This window comes from Ahaetulla prasina, chromosome 2 (genome assembly GCF_028640845.1).
Source record: "Ahaetulla prasina isolate Xishuangbanna chromosome 2, ASM2864084v1, whole genome shotgun sequence".
Taxonomy (NCBI): Eukaryota; Metazoa; Chordata; class Lepidosauria; order Squamata; family Colubridae; genus Ahaetulla; species Ahaetulla prasina.
In genome coordinates, this window is record NC_080540.1 from 175,369,871 (window position 1) to 175,387,157 (window position 17,287).

The 17,287-nt window shown below is 40.7% G+C and overlaps 2 protein-coding genes across 11 annotated transcripts in view; both read left to right on the forward strand.

Annotated features, from left to right (window-relative positions):
* HUWE1 (HECT, UBA and WWE domain containing E3 ubiquitin protein ligase 1) overlaps positions 1-747 on the forward strand; it is a 104,829-nt gene extending 104,082 nt beyond the window's left edge. For all 10 annotated transcript variants that reach the window (XM_058173344.1, XM_058173345.1, XM_058173348.1 and 7 more), the window contains one exon: positions 235-747. In XM_058173344.1, coding sequence (XP_058029327.1) covers positions 235-337 — 103 coding nt within the window. In that variant the 3' untranslated portion in view covers positions 338-747. The remainder of the gene's footprint in view (positions 1-234) is intronic.
* On the forward strand, positions 743-14,801 carry LOC131193313 (mucin-2-like). Its single transcript, XM_058173355.1, has 6 exons — positions 743-875; positions 7,592-7,967; positions 9,997-10,171; positions 10,355-10,599; positions 11,472-11,611; positions 12,827-14,801. The coding sequence occupies exons 2-6, from the start codon at positions 7,781-7,783 to the stop codon at positions 14,249-14,251; spliced, it is 2,172 nt and encodes a 723-aa protein (XP_058029338.1). The 5' UTR covers positions 743-875; positions 7,592-7,780; the 3' UTR covers positions 14,252-14,801.
* The last annotated feature ends 2,486 nt before the right edge of the window (positions 14,802-17,287 follow it).

The window sequence follows — 17,287 nt, forward strand, 5'->3', positions numbered from 1 at the left end:
TTTAATTATTTTGTGGGGGATTTTTATACCACTTCAGTTAATCTCCCACTTAGGTCTGCTGTGAGGGTGAAGGAGGAGGAAAAAAAAACGAAGGAAGAATTGGTGATATATGTAGAGACGGAAGTGCAGATCCCTGGTGGGAGTTATTGCCAAAAATATTGCCAGCAAAAATATTGTCTAGCTGATTGCGTGTTCCTTGCCTTACCTCATTTAATTATTGTTTTCTTCCATCAGTTTCAACCAGCTGGACCTCCCCGCCTATGAAAGCTATGAGAAACTGCGTCACATGCTGCTACTGGCCATCCAGGAATGCTCAGAAGGCTTTGGCCTGGCATAAGGGTGGCTCCAGCTGCCATATTTTTCTACTGTCAGACTTGGGGAGCAACGGGAGGGAGTGGAACCAAGCGATGCTCCTCCTCCTTTTCCAACCACCTGTGTGTGTGTGCGTGCCCTGCTGCCCCCTTACTGAAGAGAGCCACAAAACCCCAGCCGTCATTGGAGGCGGAGCAGGGTGGGGTGCAACCCGGAGAGAAAAAGACAAATTATATATACAAATATATATATATTTTTTGGTTTAGTTTGCATTTCTTAATTTGTGCTTGGAATGTGTTGATTAGGCGGCGGGAGGGAGCATTTGGATTCTTTTGTTGGTCTCTTTCCTTGGCACCCATTTGCTGCTGGAAGGGAACCTAAGGTTTAAAAAAATTCCAAAAAAGGAAAAAAAATAAAAGCCCACTCTTGATAAGATTGTTTGTGCCTGTATTCATTCAGGAGGAGGGATGAAAATTGAAAAAAACAGCGGGCCTTGCTGGGAAAAAAAGTCTTTGAATATAGTTACCACAACAAAACTGCAGTTTCTTGATTTTTATGTGAAGGTAAGGTTATATAATAAAAAGTTGAAAGTCCTTAATAGGGGGGAAAGCAGATTGTGTATGATGAGGTTATTGAACTAGCATGCCATATGGCTTTTGAGTAATCAGGGATGCTTTAATTTGCAGTTCACATAAGGGAGAAAGAAATTGATTTAGAAAAATCCAGGTTGGCAAAATTAGTATATTATACCTAAAATTCTCTGCTCTCTCGCTCTCTCTCACACACACACACACACATACACACACATTTATTACACAACCCATGCCTTTTTTTCTTCATTGATTTATCTACTGTCACAGTGGAAATCACAATATTTTCTAAAAATTTCATCCAGGCCACTGAATTTGAAGGTCTTTTTGATGTGATGGGGGGGGGATTTTAAAGTATAGTATTTGTACTATATGATTATTAATTGAGAACTAAAAGAAACTGCTAAGCATGAGGAAACAAATGTTCAAACATCTGGACAGTAAAATCCTGAAGCAAGTTTTCATGATCCTTGTCTACTATTGATTCACTGACAAGAAGAAAGATCCTCAGAATTTGAAAACTTGATGGTTGTGGTGAGAGGCCAGGAGAGTCAAAGACTGAAGATAACAATGTATACCCTGTTTCTGTCATTTCCTCCTAAGCAGCAACATTCTAAATTGGGGGATTTATGTCAAGTTTTTTCCTGGAAGAATAAATTAGAAAATAGTGTTTTTCTGCACAGCATGAAAATTTCAATACGAGTTTGCACAGGTTTGTAAGATAACATATAGTTGAGCTTAAATATATTTAGCAATACTCAACTCATTAAATACAGCCTTTTATTTGTCCTTACTCTTTTTAGATGGAATTGCCAATATTCAATTTGGAATTTTCTGCATGACTAATGTGTGATCTGGTCACTATTTATAACAACCTCCAAGCCTTATGAAGGATTTTGAATTTTTCTAATTGTGCCCCTGCTCCCTTTAGACTGTTGGCTTCTTAGTCCCTTGTGTTTTTCTTTCACTATTTCAGTATGCTCTGATCTCTCAAACAGATGGATTAACCCAAATCTATATTTGAGTCCAGTTCTCTATGAATATAAGAGGTGCCTTGCCTGATCAGATCAGGGCCCTTCCTTGTTCTTTGCAAGAATTCCAGCAATCAGCTGGCATCAAATAGTCACCTGAAATTGACCAGTGGGTCAGAGTGCTTCTTGCCCACTCCAGTTTCATAGCTATTTTAAGCATGCTGGCCTATTGCAGCTGGATCCTCCCTTCGCTGGGAGAATAGGGTAGTGCCAATATATAGTCAGTGGGAAGAAGAGCTTGAGTGACACACTTGTCTTAGTAACAGGAGGAGAAAATGGTTTGTGTGAATTTGTATGAGGGGGCTTGTGCGTGAGAATATATGTGTACGCATTCAAAAGTCAATTTACAGACATGGTCTTTATTTAAAAGATAATTTTATTCAGTGCTTTGTTTTCTGAAATTTGCCTTTACTGATCTTTCTTGATGTTGGCCAGCAACAAAGCTGGGCATTCCAGCTCTATTATGTAGAGAAAAGGAGTGAACAATTGAAGCCCCCAGGCTACATGAACTTACAAAAACCTTGAATGCAGCCCCATGGGCCTTCCAAAAATTGTCAACAATTTGTGTTCAAGATGACTGAAACTTGGAAATAACATAGTATGTCTTCTCTGTGAATTACAATATAGATGATTCTTCCTTTCTTCTGAGCAGTGATTGGCTCAATTTTGTGTATTTTAAGACATTTTTAAAATCTTGGTTTCTCTGGTCCTAGTATCACAGTAACCACTATATCTCCTACATAAGATGGTTTCACAAATCATGGTATGCTGTGACTTAAGAGCAGAAGGAATACAGGCACAATGGCTGTATTCCTACACCCATACTAAGCCCAAACCAAAGCCTTGTATGGCCTAATGAGATTTCAAATAAATCCTATCTTAGCAATAGAGTGCAGACAACACTAGATCCAAGGAAGAGGACATGCATTAAACAAAATGTATATAATTGCAAATGTTTGTCAGTTGGAGAGCTGCCAGCCCGGGTTCGAGACCCGAGCTCAACACAACAGGGTGAGCTCCTGTTACTTGCCCAGGCTCCTGACCACCTAACAGTCCAAAAGCATGCAAGTGCAAGTAGATTAATAGGTAGCACTGTGGTGGGAAGGTAACAGCGCTCTTTGTGCCTTTGGCATATAGCCATGTCATGCCACATGACAATGGAAATTGTCTTCAGACAACACTAGCTCTCTCGGTCAAGAAATGGAGATAAGCACCGTGCCTTAGAATCGGATACAATTGACAGGGAATGCTTTACCTTTTTACCTTACAACAACTTCTCCGAAACTGCTGTGTTGTGGAGGTATGTTAACTACAGACAATTCTAGGTATACGTAAGTTGGTTAAAGCTGTTTGATCAGTTTACAGCTGAGATGAGATTAGTTCTAGAAGACTGAGCCTTTTTCTGACTTCTGAGAAACATTATTTCCTCCAGACTTGGTTTCAAGGATCAGGTTCACAATACCATTCCCATGTTTGGGATTTGCTGAGTTTATTTCAGGTCATATCATGTTTGGCCCAATTGAGCATTCATACTCCTCTTACAGTAGCACTGAAAAATGTGAAGATCTGTTTCATTTTTATTCTGCCTTTTTAAATCTCAAAAGTGGCAAACATACCCAATACTACAGCCTATTTTCCACACAACAACCTTACCATGTAGGCCACTACCCTAATGGCTACATGAAACTGGCTCTCTAATGTTGCTCTCATACCTGAACCTGGTCTTAGTTAATGTAACAGTGCCTAAAGTAGTTTTTTAAACTATTTTAAGCTAATTATCCATAAACCTAGATATGTAACAGCTACTAAGGTGACTTGCAGTTCATAATGCACTACCAGAGTTTTTCTTGTTAATTTTAATGTAACTAATAGGTTTTTCATAGCCTACCTAAGAATGGAGGTGGGGAACAAAACTGTAGGTGGAGCCAGGATGGTATGATGTTAATTACCTGCAGAGGGAAATAAATCCAGGTGATCTCAGATGCAACTCTAATGAAGAGCACAACTTTTTTTCCTTCCTAGCATTTTCTAGCAACTGCGGGGTCTGTTTCTTTAATCCCTGTTCTCTCCCCCTCAGTCCTTCCTATGATCTAGCGCTGGTCTACCTTTCAGGACTGGTTTAATATTTATGTATGACGTTGGTCTTCTTCCCACAGAACAGGATACTGATGCATCTTTAGTCTTTCAAATTCATAAGACAGCTCTGAAAAATTGCTGCTTTTCATTCAGCCCTTGGCCCGAATTTCTTGAAGGTTAAATAAGGGAGGGATGGTGTATCTTACATACGCTACCCCTGGTTGATATCTCACCCAGGAAGGGTGAGATATCAGTGTGAGAAATCTAGGAATAAGGCAAATCCTCTTCAATTTGCTTAGGCCAGTGTTTCTCAATCTTGATAACTGGGGAATTCTGGGAGTTGGAGTCCATGTATTGACAAATACTTGCTTAGGCTAAAGTGAAACTGGCAGGAACACCTTTCAAAATTCATGTTTTTGAAAGTACAGCTCTAAGCAGGAAAGTTGCAGTTGGTTGCAGGATGGCGTGAAAATGTCCTTTCTAGCCATTTATCAGTAACAGTAAGAAACCATATCTTATGAGGAAACATAAATTAGCCATTGTAAACTGGATTACTAGCAATTACCTGCCACAAAATGTGAACATGATAAACCTCAGTGTTGTTGAGTAGCCTCATGGTCAATATTTCACTGTCTTCAAGGCTATTACTCATTTCCTGTAAAAAGTGGACAACAAAATCGCTACATACAATTGGCTTGATGCTTTTTGTTTAATTAAAATGGAGCAGTGGAGATGAGTGAGGTGAACATAGTTTGGATTTCCTTCAGCCTCAATAAAGGTATTGAAGCAACAGGAAAAAAAATGGAGACTGCAATATCAAAGACATCTAAGGTAGTGGTGGGATTCAAATTCTTTTACTACCATTCTGTGAGTGTGGTTTGGTAGGCGTGGTATGGCTTGGTGGGCGTGGCAGGGGAAGGATACTGTAAAATCTCCATTCCCTCCCAACTCCAGGGGAAGCTTACTACAAAATCCCCAATTTCCTCCCGATCACCTGGGACTCGGGAGGCAGAGAATAGATGGGGGGTGGGGCCAGTCAGAGGTGGTATTTACCTGTTCTCCAAACTACTCAAAATTTCTGCTACCGGTTCTCCAGAAGTGGTCAGAATCTGTTGAAACCCACCTCTGATCTAAGGTATGAAAAGAAGGGCAGGGGATTTCCTGATTTGTCATAGGTACATATGCACTACTTCTAGGGGAAAAAATAGGAGGACAACCTACACTGGCGTTACCTTGTAATGTTGAAGAGCCAATATGGCCCAATACAACACCCACTTTCAGAGGTGTGATGTTAGCATAAGGTAGATTCCATCTGAATAAATATATATAGGACTGACCTCAAGTTGTGTACAGGACAAAGAGAAGCTACATTTCATTGTGTGTTCCCATTTCTATTGCTGGGTCTAAATTGTACTACAGCTCTATGTTGTTTCCATGATTTTTTGTTAACAAGAACAGTAATTCTGAGTGAAAGTGAGCTTTTCTAACCATTCCTAGTGAAATAATTCCTAGACTGCTTTGGTGAAAGGTTGACAAAATAATACAAAACAGATACAGGCACATTTAATTGATGCTGGTGCTCTTGAACTTTGGAGTAGACACTTATGAGAAGATGCTTATTGATAGCTACATTCTGGGGTCCGTACAGTCTCTCTGAAGAACAAAGCATTCATAACTCTGAAATAAAGCAGCTTTAGATGTTTCATTTCTGCTCTTCTATATTAAAGCTTGTAAGCAAATAAAAAAAGGAAACGGATTTACATCTTCTCAGTAAAGAGCAGCTTCAGAAATTCCTGCCTTGGGCCAATTTTTTTTTTCTTTTCATTTTAGTGCTGACTGGGAACTACAGAACCTATCTTTGAGAAGGTTGATCTAGCTTAATCTTTTGAAAAAGCTGACCTAGGAGAGAGATGGCATGCTTTCTTTTCACTAAGTGGTGCTCTCAGATGGGACTACAGCTCCCATCATTCCTATGACTGATGGCTGGGCATTGTGCTGGGGAGCGGATGTCATAGTCCAAGCAGAAGGCATTGGGTTAAGAAAATGTTCACCCCTGGCCAAGCTGTCACTCCTGCCATATCAACCATTTCTGCTGGAGAGTGCTAAAACAAGCAATTCTTGATCGACCCAGAAAGGCTGACCAGGCAGAATGGTGTTTCCTAACCCACTATCCTGATTGTGGCAGTGCGTCATCACAAGAACCATTTCACGGATTCATTCATTTAAGCCAATAATGTTGCAAATGAAAATATGGGGTATGAATCCTTGCTACAGGTAGTTCTCCACTTACAACAGTTCATTTAGTGACCAAAGTTGCAACAGAACTGGAAAATGTGACTTAGGACCGTATTTCACACTTAACAACTGTTGCAGCATCCCCATGGTCACATGATCAAAATTCAGATGCTTGGTAACTGGTTCATATTTACGATGGTTGCAGCATGCCAGGGTCATGTGATCAGATTTTGCGACCTTCGGACAAGCAAAATCAATGGGGAAACCAGATTCACTTAACAACCATGTTACTAACTTAACAAATGCAATGATTCACTTAACTCTGGGGAGAAAAGCCATAAAATGGGGCAAACTCACTTAAGTGTTTCCCTTAGCAACATAAATTTTGGAACCAGTTGCGGTCGTATCTGTATTTCCTTGCATTTTCTAACTGGAGTTGGGCCTTGAGATTTTCTGCCATTCTGACATCAAGTTAATGTGTAAGCCTGGCTTTCCTCAACCTCCTCACTCCGCTCCTACGTTCCACACAATATAGCGACAATACGGAGATGCTCCAGAAAACATCTCTAAACCACAGGCGGCTATGCCTCCTTGAGACTGGGAGATGGAATATACAGCTTTGGATAGGCCTCGGTTGTAATAGTGCAGAGGCCTGAAAATATACACACCATACATATTCAGATTTTTAGAGCCGTGGTGGTGCAGTGGTTAGAATGCAGTACTGCAGGGCTAACTCGTTGCTCACTCCAGGAGTTCAATTCTGAGCGGCTCAAAGTTGACTCAGCCTTCCAGCCTTCCGAGGCGGTAAAATGAGGACCCAGATTGTTGGGGGCAATATGATGACTCTGTAAACCACTTAGAGAGGGCTGTAAAGCAATGTGAAGTGGTATATAAGTCTAAGCGCTTTTGCTATTTAGAGGGGGGGGTTGTCTCTGTGTGTCTTTGAGGGCTGCTGTTTTTAACACGTAATCTAATAAGTAACCAAGCTAATAACCGCAAAGTGTGAGGCTATCTTTATACTTAGCTTTTTCTGTCCATATTGAAGGACCAGCCAGTTCACTTGAATTTCCGACATGGTTAATACTCTTCCACACAGCTAACTTTACTGTTCCACATTTACATTGTAAAGAACTGGTGTGAACATTCAAACAAAGCATTTGATAACTCAAGATTATCCCAGGACTATTTTTCCAACAGAACAACACAATTCTTTTAAAAGCGGGGGAGAAAATTAATGTCAAGAAGTATTCTAAGAGATATAGTATAGCCAAAGAACTACTTAAAGCAGAAAGGAAATGAAGACATAGCTTCCCATTGCTGACATTTCTTATTTGTCTTTTTATAAAGGTGTGTTGATATACAGCATCCTGCATGTACATATATGCAAGAGAGTTGCCAAATGGCCAGAAAAGCAATGACTATCATTTTGCAGCTACAAAAAGGTTGAAATACCTTCATGAAATACTTTCATTTCAAAAGACGAGAAGCTGTTTCAGACATTGATTGAGAGTCTGGCTGAAAAAATGGCAATTCTGGATGATTGTTAACAATACCGTAGTCCTCCAAATAATCAAGCATCCAAACAATGTACCAAGAGGCTGCAAAATATGGAACTTAGAAGTTAACAACATACATTATTTCACTAATGCATTCGGAAAATGTATCGTGCTTTATAAAGTGCCCTTGACTCTGAAACAGCTTGTATCTTGGAGCAAATGTACCAGTAAGTAGAACTTTGGCCTAGCTGATAACACTACAAGAATACAACCTGTCACAATTAACAATGTGTCTTGGGAAAAACCCACATACCCTCATGTATTCCTAGCCAATGAAAACATTGGGTCAAAATCTGGAGAAGATTGTCAGAGAACAGATACAAATCCAGCAAAAGCACGTTTATTCAATTCTACTCTATTTCATGTGTTAACAATGAGCCAGATGATTCTTCTTTTAAAGTAGCAATGTCCCTTCCTTGGCATCACAGAAGAACCATATATCACATAATTAACCCCTAATTTTACAATGCTGTAAAATAGAAAGTCTTAGATATAGACACAGATATACAGTAGACATAGACATATATGGTAGTGGGATGGTGTAGGCCAGACGTGTCAAACATGTGGCCTGTGGGCCCGATCCAGCCCACAATAGGCCCAGAGTTTCCCTCAGAGTCGTCCTGAAGACGGCGAAGAACCGACCCATGCTGCCCGGGCTCCGGCCCACCCCAGCTACGCCCACCCAGTCGCCACAATAACTAGGCCATGCCCACTCAGCCCCCCAAGGACAAACAAAATCTTGATACGGCCCGCAATGGGATCGAGTTTATCACACCTGATGTAGGCAGAAGAATGAATTGTATAGTAATATATATATATATATATTAGTATATATATATATATATATATATATATATATATATATATATATATATATATATATATATATATATATATATATATATATATATATATATATGTGTATATATATATATAAATATATATATAATATATATATATATATATATATATGTATGTATGTATGTATATATGAGATTGCCAGAAGACTGGGACTGGCGGAAGGGCAAAATGATGTTAGAGCTCCACATAGCTGAGGTCACAAATTAATGATTTGTGAGCTCAAAGGTTCCATCCTGGAGTTCTCAGCTTTTCCCACACCTTCTTCCATCACAGAAAGAAAGGATGGACCATCTCCTTGGGCTGTGTACCCTCTTCCCACTGTTTCTGTCCTCCTTCTCCAACTGTAAGCAACAATATTCTTGAGTCTTCTTTCCCAAGACTAGGAAGAGAGGAAGGTTTTGTGTGGGGGGGGAAACTCAGAATATGTTGGGATGAACTGGTATATTTGAAAAGGAAGATGCAAGCATGGGCATCAAGTTGATGGCAATAAACTCTTGCTTAGAAATCAATATTCCATTAAAAGCAGAATTTTAAAACTATACCAAATGGGAGTTGGCACCAGTAGTAGCCTGGCAGTATGGAGGCACTACCAACATCTTACTGTGACTTACCTGCACATTATTGAAAGAGGAAGTGTAGCATTTATTTATTCATTCATTTTATATAGCCACCCATCTCACATATATGACTCCGGGTGGCTTGCACATTTAAAGACAGCATTGCTTTATATGAGATGTTAGCTCATGGTTTGGAGATTTGAAGAATGACTGAAGGGCTGTTAACCAGTTCACTTCTTAACCGAGTAACCAGCACATTGACAAGACCTGGAGCATCTATTTACCCTGTAGCATGGAAGTCCAGATGGGAGCTTATTGCTCTGTGTATCTTGAGTGTTACAGTATGCATCTCCCAGCTGATTAGATTTGGGTAAGGCAGCCTCCAGGTTAAAAGTTTTATCTGGCATAGATCAAGGTAAACAAGCTGAGATCAAACTAGGCTTTGGTTGCGTTTGTGGCAAATTGGCCACAATGTCCCCAAACTAACCAATTCTGTTTTTCCTATAAGAAAGGGACATTATGGGCACCATAGGTAGGAAAATGCTGGTAAACTAGCTTATCTCTTCTATGCCTTACTAAAAAAACCCGAAACATGAAAGCCTTAATTGACCAAAGCCATGACAGGCAAGTGGGAATCCTATCTCTGATGCCTTTTTTCCACCTTATTTGTTGTCTCTCATTTCCTTTGTACTATTTACATTTCCATTCTGAGTAAAGTTGCGTACCCAAAAGGGAATAATGTGTTGGGTCTGTATACTTGTATGCATTTTGTCGACAGTTTGTGGCCTTCAGTACCCAGATCCCAAGTTGAATAAAGCTAACGTGATCTCCGAATACAGTGGAGCCACAGAAGCCCCATGGCTCGTGAACATCTATGGAAATGGCCAGAGATGCCAAGGAGTTATCCTGAGCAGCTTGTGGGTCCTGACAGCAGCCAACTGCTTTTTGTTGATGTGAGTATTGACAGAATTGGAAGCCATTTTTTTTCTCCAGCTCTGTCCTTGAAATGGGTGACTCTACTGGAGTAAATAATACTCAACATCTTCCAATCTAATCAGAAGGTGCTGGGGTTGGGGATTACAGAACTAAATGCCTGGGTTGGATTAAAACAAGTCATTATTATGTTTGCCTTGCAGGAATCCGAGCCAAGTAGAGCTGACTGGGTCTCCTGGACATTCCTCCACCATGACAGTGAGTCAGTTTCTGCTACATCGGGGCTTCAGTTCTTGGAATACAGCACCCAATAATGACCTGGGTCTCATCTTGCTTGCCCAGCCAGTTGATTTAACAGCAAAAGACATGTGGCCAGCTTGTATTCCTCAGGAAGAAAAACCATACAACATCCAGGAGGAATGTCGGATTTTCGAACGAGGCCAAGAGGGTGAGTTTAGATGTGCTATATATCATGGTTTAGAACAACTGGGAGTTGAAGTCCACAAGTCTTAAAGGGACCAAGGTTGGAGACCTCTGGTTTAGAAGTCTATTTATTTAGCAAACTGATCTAGGGCTATGGGTCAAAGGGTATCAGCATAAAGGTAATGTTGTTTTTCTTAGCATAGCCTAGCAGACTATAGATGGATTTAGTCTGGCACATCTATGAGAAATGCTATAAAAGCAGAGAAGCTGGTATTACAGCCAGAATATGGCATACTGAAAAGGGACGCGGTAGCTCAGTGGCTAAGACGCTGAGCTTGTCGATCGAAAGGTCGGCAGTTCAGCGGTTTGAAACTCTAGTGCCGCATAACGGAGTGAGCTCCCATTACTTGTCCCAGCTTCTGCCAGCCTAGCAGTTTGAAAGCATGTGAAAATGCAAGCAGAAAAATAGGGACCACCTTTGGTGGGAAGGTAACAGCGTTCCGTGCACCTTTGGCGTTGAGTCATGCCAGCCACATGACCACGGAGACGTCTTCAGACAGTGCTGGCTCTTCGGCTTTGAAACAGAGATGAGCACCACCCCCTAGAGTCGGGAACAACTAGCACATATGTGCGAGGGGAACCTTTACCTTTACCTTTTTATGGCATACTGAGAGAATTAATTAATTTTTACCACCTTTATGGCTATGGGAATATTTTAAAATGTATACTGAGAAGCTGGAGGAGACAACAAGCAGTTTTTTCAGCATTCAAGAATGCGAGGTTTCAAAACTTTGCATATTCTAAATCCACATTCCTGCGTACAGACGGAGATGAAAGCAGCCTCTTGCTGAATGCTAGGAATTAGACTAGTTGAGAACCTTCTCTCCTTCTCCACAGGATCTATGAGATGGTTCCTAAAGGAGACAATGGTGGAGGCCTTGAGCATATCTGACTGTTCCAAGCATTGGCCTAACGCTTCAGAAGGCAGGAACTTGTGCATGGCAAAAAAAGACTCTCCCAACCTCACAACTTGCAAGGTAACCCAAACAAATGGATTCCTTTGGACTGTCAATGGGGAAAATGTTTCTTCTTTGCTTTCCAGCACATTTTATTCCTTTTTTGGATTTTCCACTGTTCTATCTTCTATGGCATGAGGAAACTCATCACTATTATATTGATATTGATTGTTTCCTGATTGCTTATTTGTACCCTATGACTATCATTAAGTGTTGTACCTTATGATTCTTGATGAAAGTATCTTTTCTTTTATGTACACTGAGAGCATATGCACCAAGACAAGTCCAATCACACTTGGCCAATAAAAAATTCTATTCTATTCTATTATTTCAAAGAGTAAGGGAGGCCACCTTCATCTGCCTCCAGCACTAATTCTACTTTTCTAGCTACACAGCCATTCTGAATCACTGCATCTATTATCTACGCTTACAGAGGCAGATAGCATTTGATCAGTCGATAATTCTCTATCTGACATCAGGAGAAACAACAAAGAATGTAACAAAAGTGAATACGGAATACAGAGCCACTATGACATTCACCGGCAGAATTACTTATTTAACTTATTTAAATAACTTATTTGGCCACTCAATTCATTGCCAACAACTCTGGAGGATGTACAGGAATTAAAACTAACAATAGTTACATCAGTAATCCAGATAATAAATGGCCAAGGTCTCTCACGCACATTAAAAAAATCCCAATTTCAACTTTCAGTAGAAAAAAAAAACCAATGAAAACCAATCAATCAGTAGGAGCTTGCTTAACCTCCCAACCCAAATGTCTGGAGGAACATTACTCTTATTATTTATTTATTTTATTTATTTACATTTATATCCCGCCCTTCTCCGAAGACTCAGGGCGGCTTACATTGTGTAAGGCAATAGTCTCATTCTATTTGTATATTTTACAAAGTCAACTTATTGCCCCCCCCAACAATCTGGGTCCTCATTTTACCTACCTTATAAAGGATGGAAGGCTGAGTCAACCTTGGGCCGGGCTTGAACCTGCAGTAATTGCAGGCTGCTGTGTTTTAATAACAGGCTTCTTACAGCCTGAGCTACCACGGCCCTTATGCAAGGCTAGCAAAGTTGGAGCATCCATATGATCAGATATGCGGAATAACTGTTCTACCAGCAGAGATATTCTAATATTTTGTATTTGTAGTATCCAAATTTTAGGATCTGACTCCATGGTCATCTTGATTGTTTGATTCTCATGCCCTCTCCTCTTTTCAGGTGCCAGTGGGCAGTCCCGTCATCTGTCATGATCCAGTTACTTGGGAATGGGAGGTGATGGGCCTTGTAAGCCAGAGCTTGCACAACTGCACAATCCCTATCCTGGCTTCTCAGCTTTTATCCCATACACAGTGGCTGAAGCAAGTGGGAGCCTTAGAGAATCCTCTCCAGACAGGAGACAAATTACCTTCAGCAGCTGGACAGCAGCAACCGGTAACATCATTGGGACCAACTACAGTTCAAACACCATCAGCAACCCTCCAAGTGCCTGTAATACTTCCAGCTGCGAATGAAATAGTTACACTGCCATCATCAGAAGCAGCCATAATAGCTTCACTGCCTCCAGTGCAAGCAATCACAACAGCCACCCCTAAATGGTCATCAACCAATCTGCCACCACTGGAAGCAACTGTGGCAGCCACCCTTGCATCTTCACCAACCAAACCTCCAACACTGGAAACAATCGCCAAGACAGAAGCAACCAAGCTACCACCAATGGAAACAATTACAGCCACTGTTATTGAATTGCCATCAACCAATCTGCCGTTACTGGAAGCAATCATCGCAGCCACTGCTGTATCTCCATTGATCAACCCTCCATCCCTGGAAACAATCACGGTAACTGAAGCAACTAAACTACCATCAATGGAAACAACAACAACCACCATCACTAAATTGCCATCAACCAGTCTGTCATCGCTAGGAGCAACTACAGCAGCCACCACTGCATCTCCACCATCCAGTCCTCCAGCACTGGAAACAATTACAACAACTGAAGCACCACCAGTAGAAAAAAACAGGACAACAAGGCTCCCATTAACAAACCAAACTACAAAGCAACTTGGTCCAGTGTCTTCAACTACTAAGAATTCTACTTCGCATTCTTCAAAAGCAGAAAATCCTGCCCAGGAGACCAATAATGTAAAACTTACAACAGCCCATGAATCATCACCTACAACATCTGCATTGTTCTCCTCAGCCATAAAATCACAGCATGGGGCACCAACAACTTCTAGGCATCTGCTACAGGAAACACCTTCCGTCCCAGGACAGCCTACTACCACTGAGATGGCATCAACCAAATCCTCCTTCACATCTACACAGCAGTCATCTGTAGCTTCCATTACATCACCTCAGTCGTCATCTGTTGTCTCTCCAGTGAACAAAAAGAGCTCTGTAACAACGGGAAGAACAAAATCCTTTTCTCAAACCCCAAAGCAGCAAAATGAAACACTTGACCTGTCACCACAGACGACATCTTCAATCACCAGTAAGCCATCAGCTAGGGCCACACAAACTTTGGTAGAATCCACCACCAGGCAATCACTCCAAACTTCACAAATTAACAACCATCACCATATAGTAATAACACCACCTACCTACTCGAGGCAGTCTAAACCTTTGTCATCTCCGGGCACAAGATAGGGCTTCTTCCACAGCTCTCCTAACCACACTTGAAAGTTCTGTCTGCTGGTTTTATGGGACTAAGCCACAGGAGAAACCAGGAAGAAGGTCTTTCTCTTGGTCCTGCTCTGGCATGCTTTCCCAGTTCATTAAAGTAATCCCCATCTTGCAATCCTTTGAGCAGATAACACGAACGCCCAGATATAAATGGCACGAATCAGCAGCTCCCATGCCTATGAGCAAGATGGCAATTCGCATGGATCACAAAATTGATGAATAATGTGGCCAAAAACTTCTATATTCCTTTTCCTCTCAAAATCTGGGGCTTGCTTGTGATCAATCTTTCCTGACTCCAATCTGCCAGCCCTTCAGAGTAGAATAAGTTTACAGTAAATTGACTCATTCCAGATCATTGACAGAGAATCTGAAGTCTGAAGATTGGCTGATTTTTTCCCCCCTAATATGTTGTCTTTTCCCTTCGATATGTGGGCTGAAGCCTCATTTTGTTTAATTTCTTATAATCTATTTGTTTTCAAAATTATTAAAAAGTGCTTAAGCCTTTTTAATAGGCTTACATTAAAAAGTAATTCTTTTGCATTAAAAGGTAATGCTTGTTCAATTGTACATGCCTCATTACTATTTCAGGAAACAATTACTTTGGACTATTTTTGTCTGATTCCAAAGGAACTCAATCACTTACCTAGGGATAATGCAAAAATCCTTTTCCAATTTGTTGCCTAGTTCTGCTATCAATAAGTTAATTTATTAATAATTTTTAGTTTGGCAATTTTTCAGCTGTATTAAAAAAAAAGCAACTGAGAGAACACCTTCAAATTAAAAAAAACAATTTCAACAATTAATAGTTATAGAAAAGCTGCCCTGTACATATGAAAAAGATGTAGAAGCAAATATTTATTTTCTCAGTGTTTAATCTTTCCTTGACTGGCAGATTTGGCCTTGATTTACATATTGTACAATTGGCTACTTAAGCTACTTAACCAAATCCCCAAAAGACTCTGAGTAGCTCACACTGCCAGATAGCAGTGGTGAAATCCAATTTTTTTTACTACCGGCTGTGGGCGTGGCTTGGTAGGCGTGGTGTGGCTTGATAGGCATGGCAGGGGAAGGATATTGCAAAATCCCCATTCCCTCCCCACGCTGGGGCCAGCCAGAGGTGGCATTTGCCAGTTCTCCAAACTACTCAAAATTTCCACTGCCTGTTCTCCAAAATGCTCAAAATTTCCCCTGCTGGTTCTCTGCACTGCTCAAAATTTCTGCTACCAGTTCGCCAGAATCTGTCGGAACCTGCTGGATTTCACCCCTGCAGATAGGAACCCGTGATACCATCAAAAGATTTTTGGAAGAGCCAAGTTCAAAATAGTGTTCCTGAGTGACAAAAAGTTTGAAGGTGACCTGGAGCAAAGGAAAGGAGCTGCTACAGAAAAGACACACTTGTGGTTTCTAATGAGAGAGGTCTCTCAAGGAGAGGACCTGCACTATTTCAGAAAGCCCTTGGGAATTAATGGTATGGTGAGTCTCTGCCCAGTAGCAGTGATTGTTACAGTTAGGCTTGTTTTCCTTTCTAGTTAGAAGAAATAAATGATCATTGATTTAGCTCTACAGTAGATGGTCTTGTCTATAAGAAATGCAGTCAGTGACAAGCTTCATGTAACAGATAATGCGAAAAAGACTATAATTCCCCAATGCTTCAAGAGATGGATCAATAAACAGGAGTTGGTGGGAAGAGATTATATACGCAATTTTCCAAGGGTTTCTATTTTATATCCAGAGGTTGGTACTGCTTTGAATTTTGAATTTTGCAAGATTGTCTCTCTACCTTGTCCATCTTACCCTCTTGTGCTATGCTATGTCCTCACTTTTTTGTCCAATTTAGGATGGGTAGTTTGTTTCAATATTTTAGAATACCCATGATGTTGGGGATCTGTCTTCCTGCTCCAAAAGATCCTGGCGTCGAACAGTTCAATGTCTGAGACTTTGGTTTTTCCTCTCTATTCCGTAAAATATGGATGGGATTTAGGGTTATATAGGGAAAATTCATGCACACAGTTTCTCTCAAAGAAAGCAGAACACACAAAATCAGCAGAGTCCAGATGCTGTGGATGTTGCCCAAGAACTGTCACAATTCCTGGGCTCTAGAAACCGATTCTAGCAAATGAAAGTGTCAGAACGTTTGCAGCGTGACTGCTATTAGGAGACAACCCAGGAGCAAAACACAGCACACAGAGATTTAGACATTTAACAGTGGCTTATATACAAGATATATACAGAAATATACGTGGTAGGCAAATACCTTACAAGCAATCAATCTTCTTCTTAACTCTACATGGAGAACTCACACTGAATACTGGACACAAGGAGAGAAGGTATGCCCTCTCCTGGCTGAAATTTATAAATACCTCTTAAAGGGGTAAAAGACTTGTGTGGACCCCTTCAGAGTCTTAAACTGGCTATACCAATGCTGATTCATTCTCATTGCATCAGCCTTACATTTAATCAGCTTTACAGTTGCATTACATTGGCTGGTCAGCTTTAAATCATCATTACCCCGACAGAAGGTGACTCGGAATTAGAACTTATGATGTAAAAGTAGAGAAGAGTCAATTTGCAAGAAGAGTCAGTGAAGTATTAAGTAGTTAATTCTTCACAAGTTACTGTGTAAGCTACGTTTGAGTCTGGGTTGTAGGATAAGGACAGAGGCCCTGAACTTGTGGTTTACAATTGAACCATTATATCCTGGCACTCCACTTTTTTCTCTTGACCATATAATAAAGTTATCCTGGTAGCCCTAGTCCAAAGCCAACAACAGTAATTTAAATATTCTTATAACATCATTTCTTGTGCTGCAAAAGTAGCTTCCCCCATTAAATCTCCAGCGATCCCACCACAGTGTCTAAATTCCACAAAGTTTCATCCTCTGTATAGGCAAACCTCCTCCCCTCTGATCACTAGTTAATGTCCATGATAGCCACGTCTGCCTCAGGACTTCCCATCTCAATCCTATTTATTCGGTTTCATCTCAATCAATGTCTCTGGGTG

Excerpts from the sequence above, each read along its gene's own strand:
- LOC131193313 (XM_058173355.1), top strand. The coding sequence starts at position 7,781 with ATGATTGTTAACAATACCGTAGTCCTCCAAATAATCAAGCATCCAAAC. Across the intron at positions 10,172-10,354 it reads GCCAACTGCTTTTTGTTGAT|GAATCCGAGCCAAGTAGAGC; the intron begins GTGAGTATTGAC and ends TTTGCCTTGCAG. Across the intron at positions 11,612-12,826 it reads CCAACCTCACAACTTGCAAG|GTGCCAGTGGGCAGTCCCGT; the intron begins GTAACCCAAACA and ends TCCTCTTTTCAG.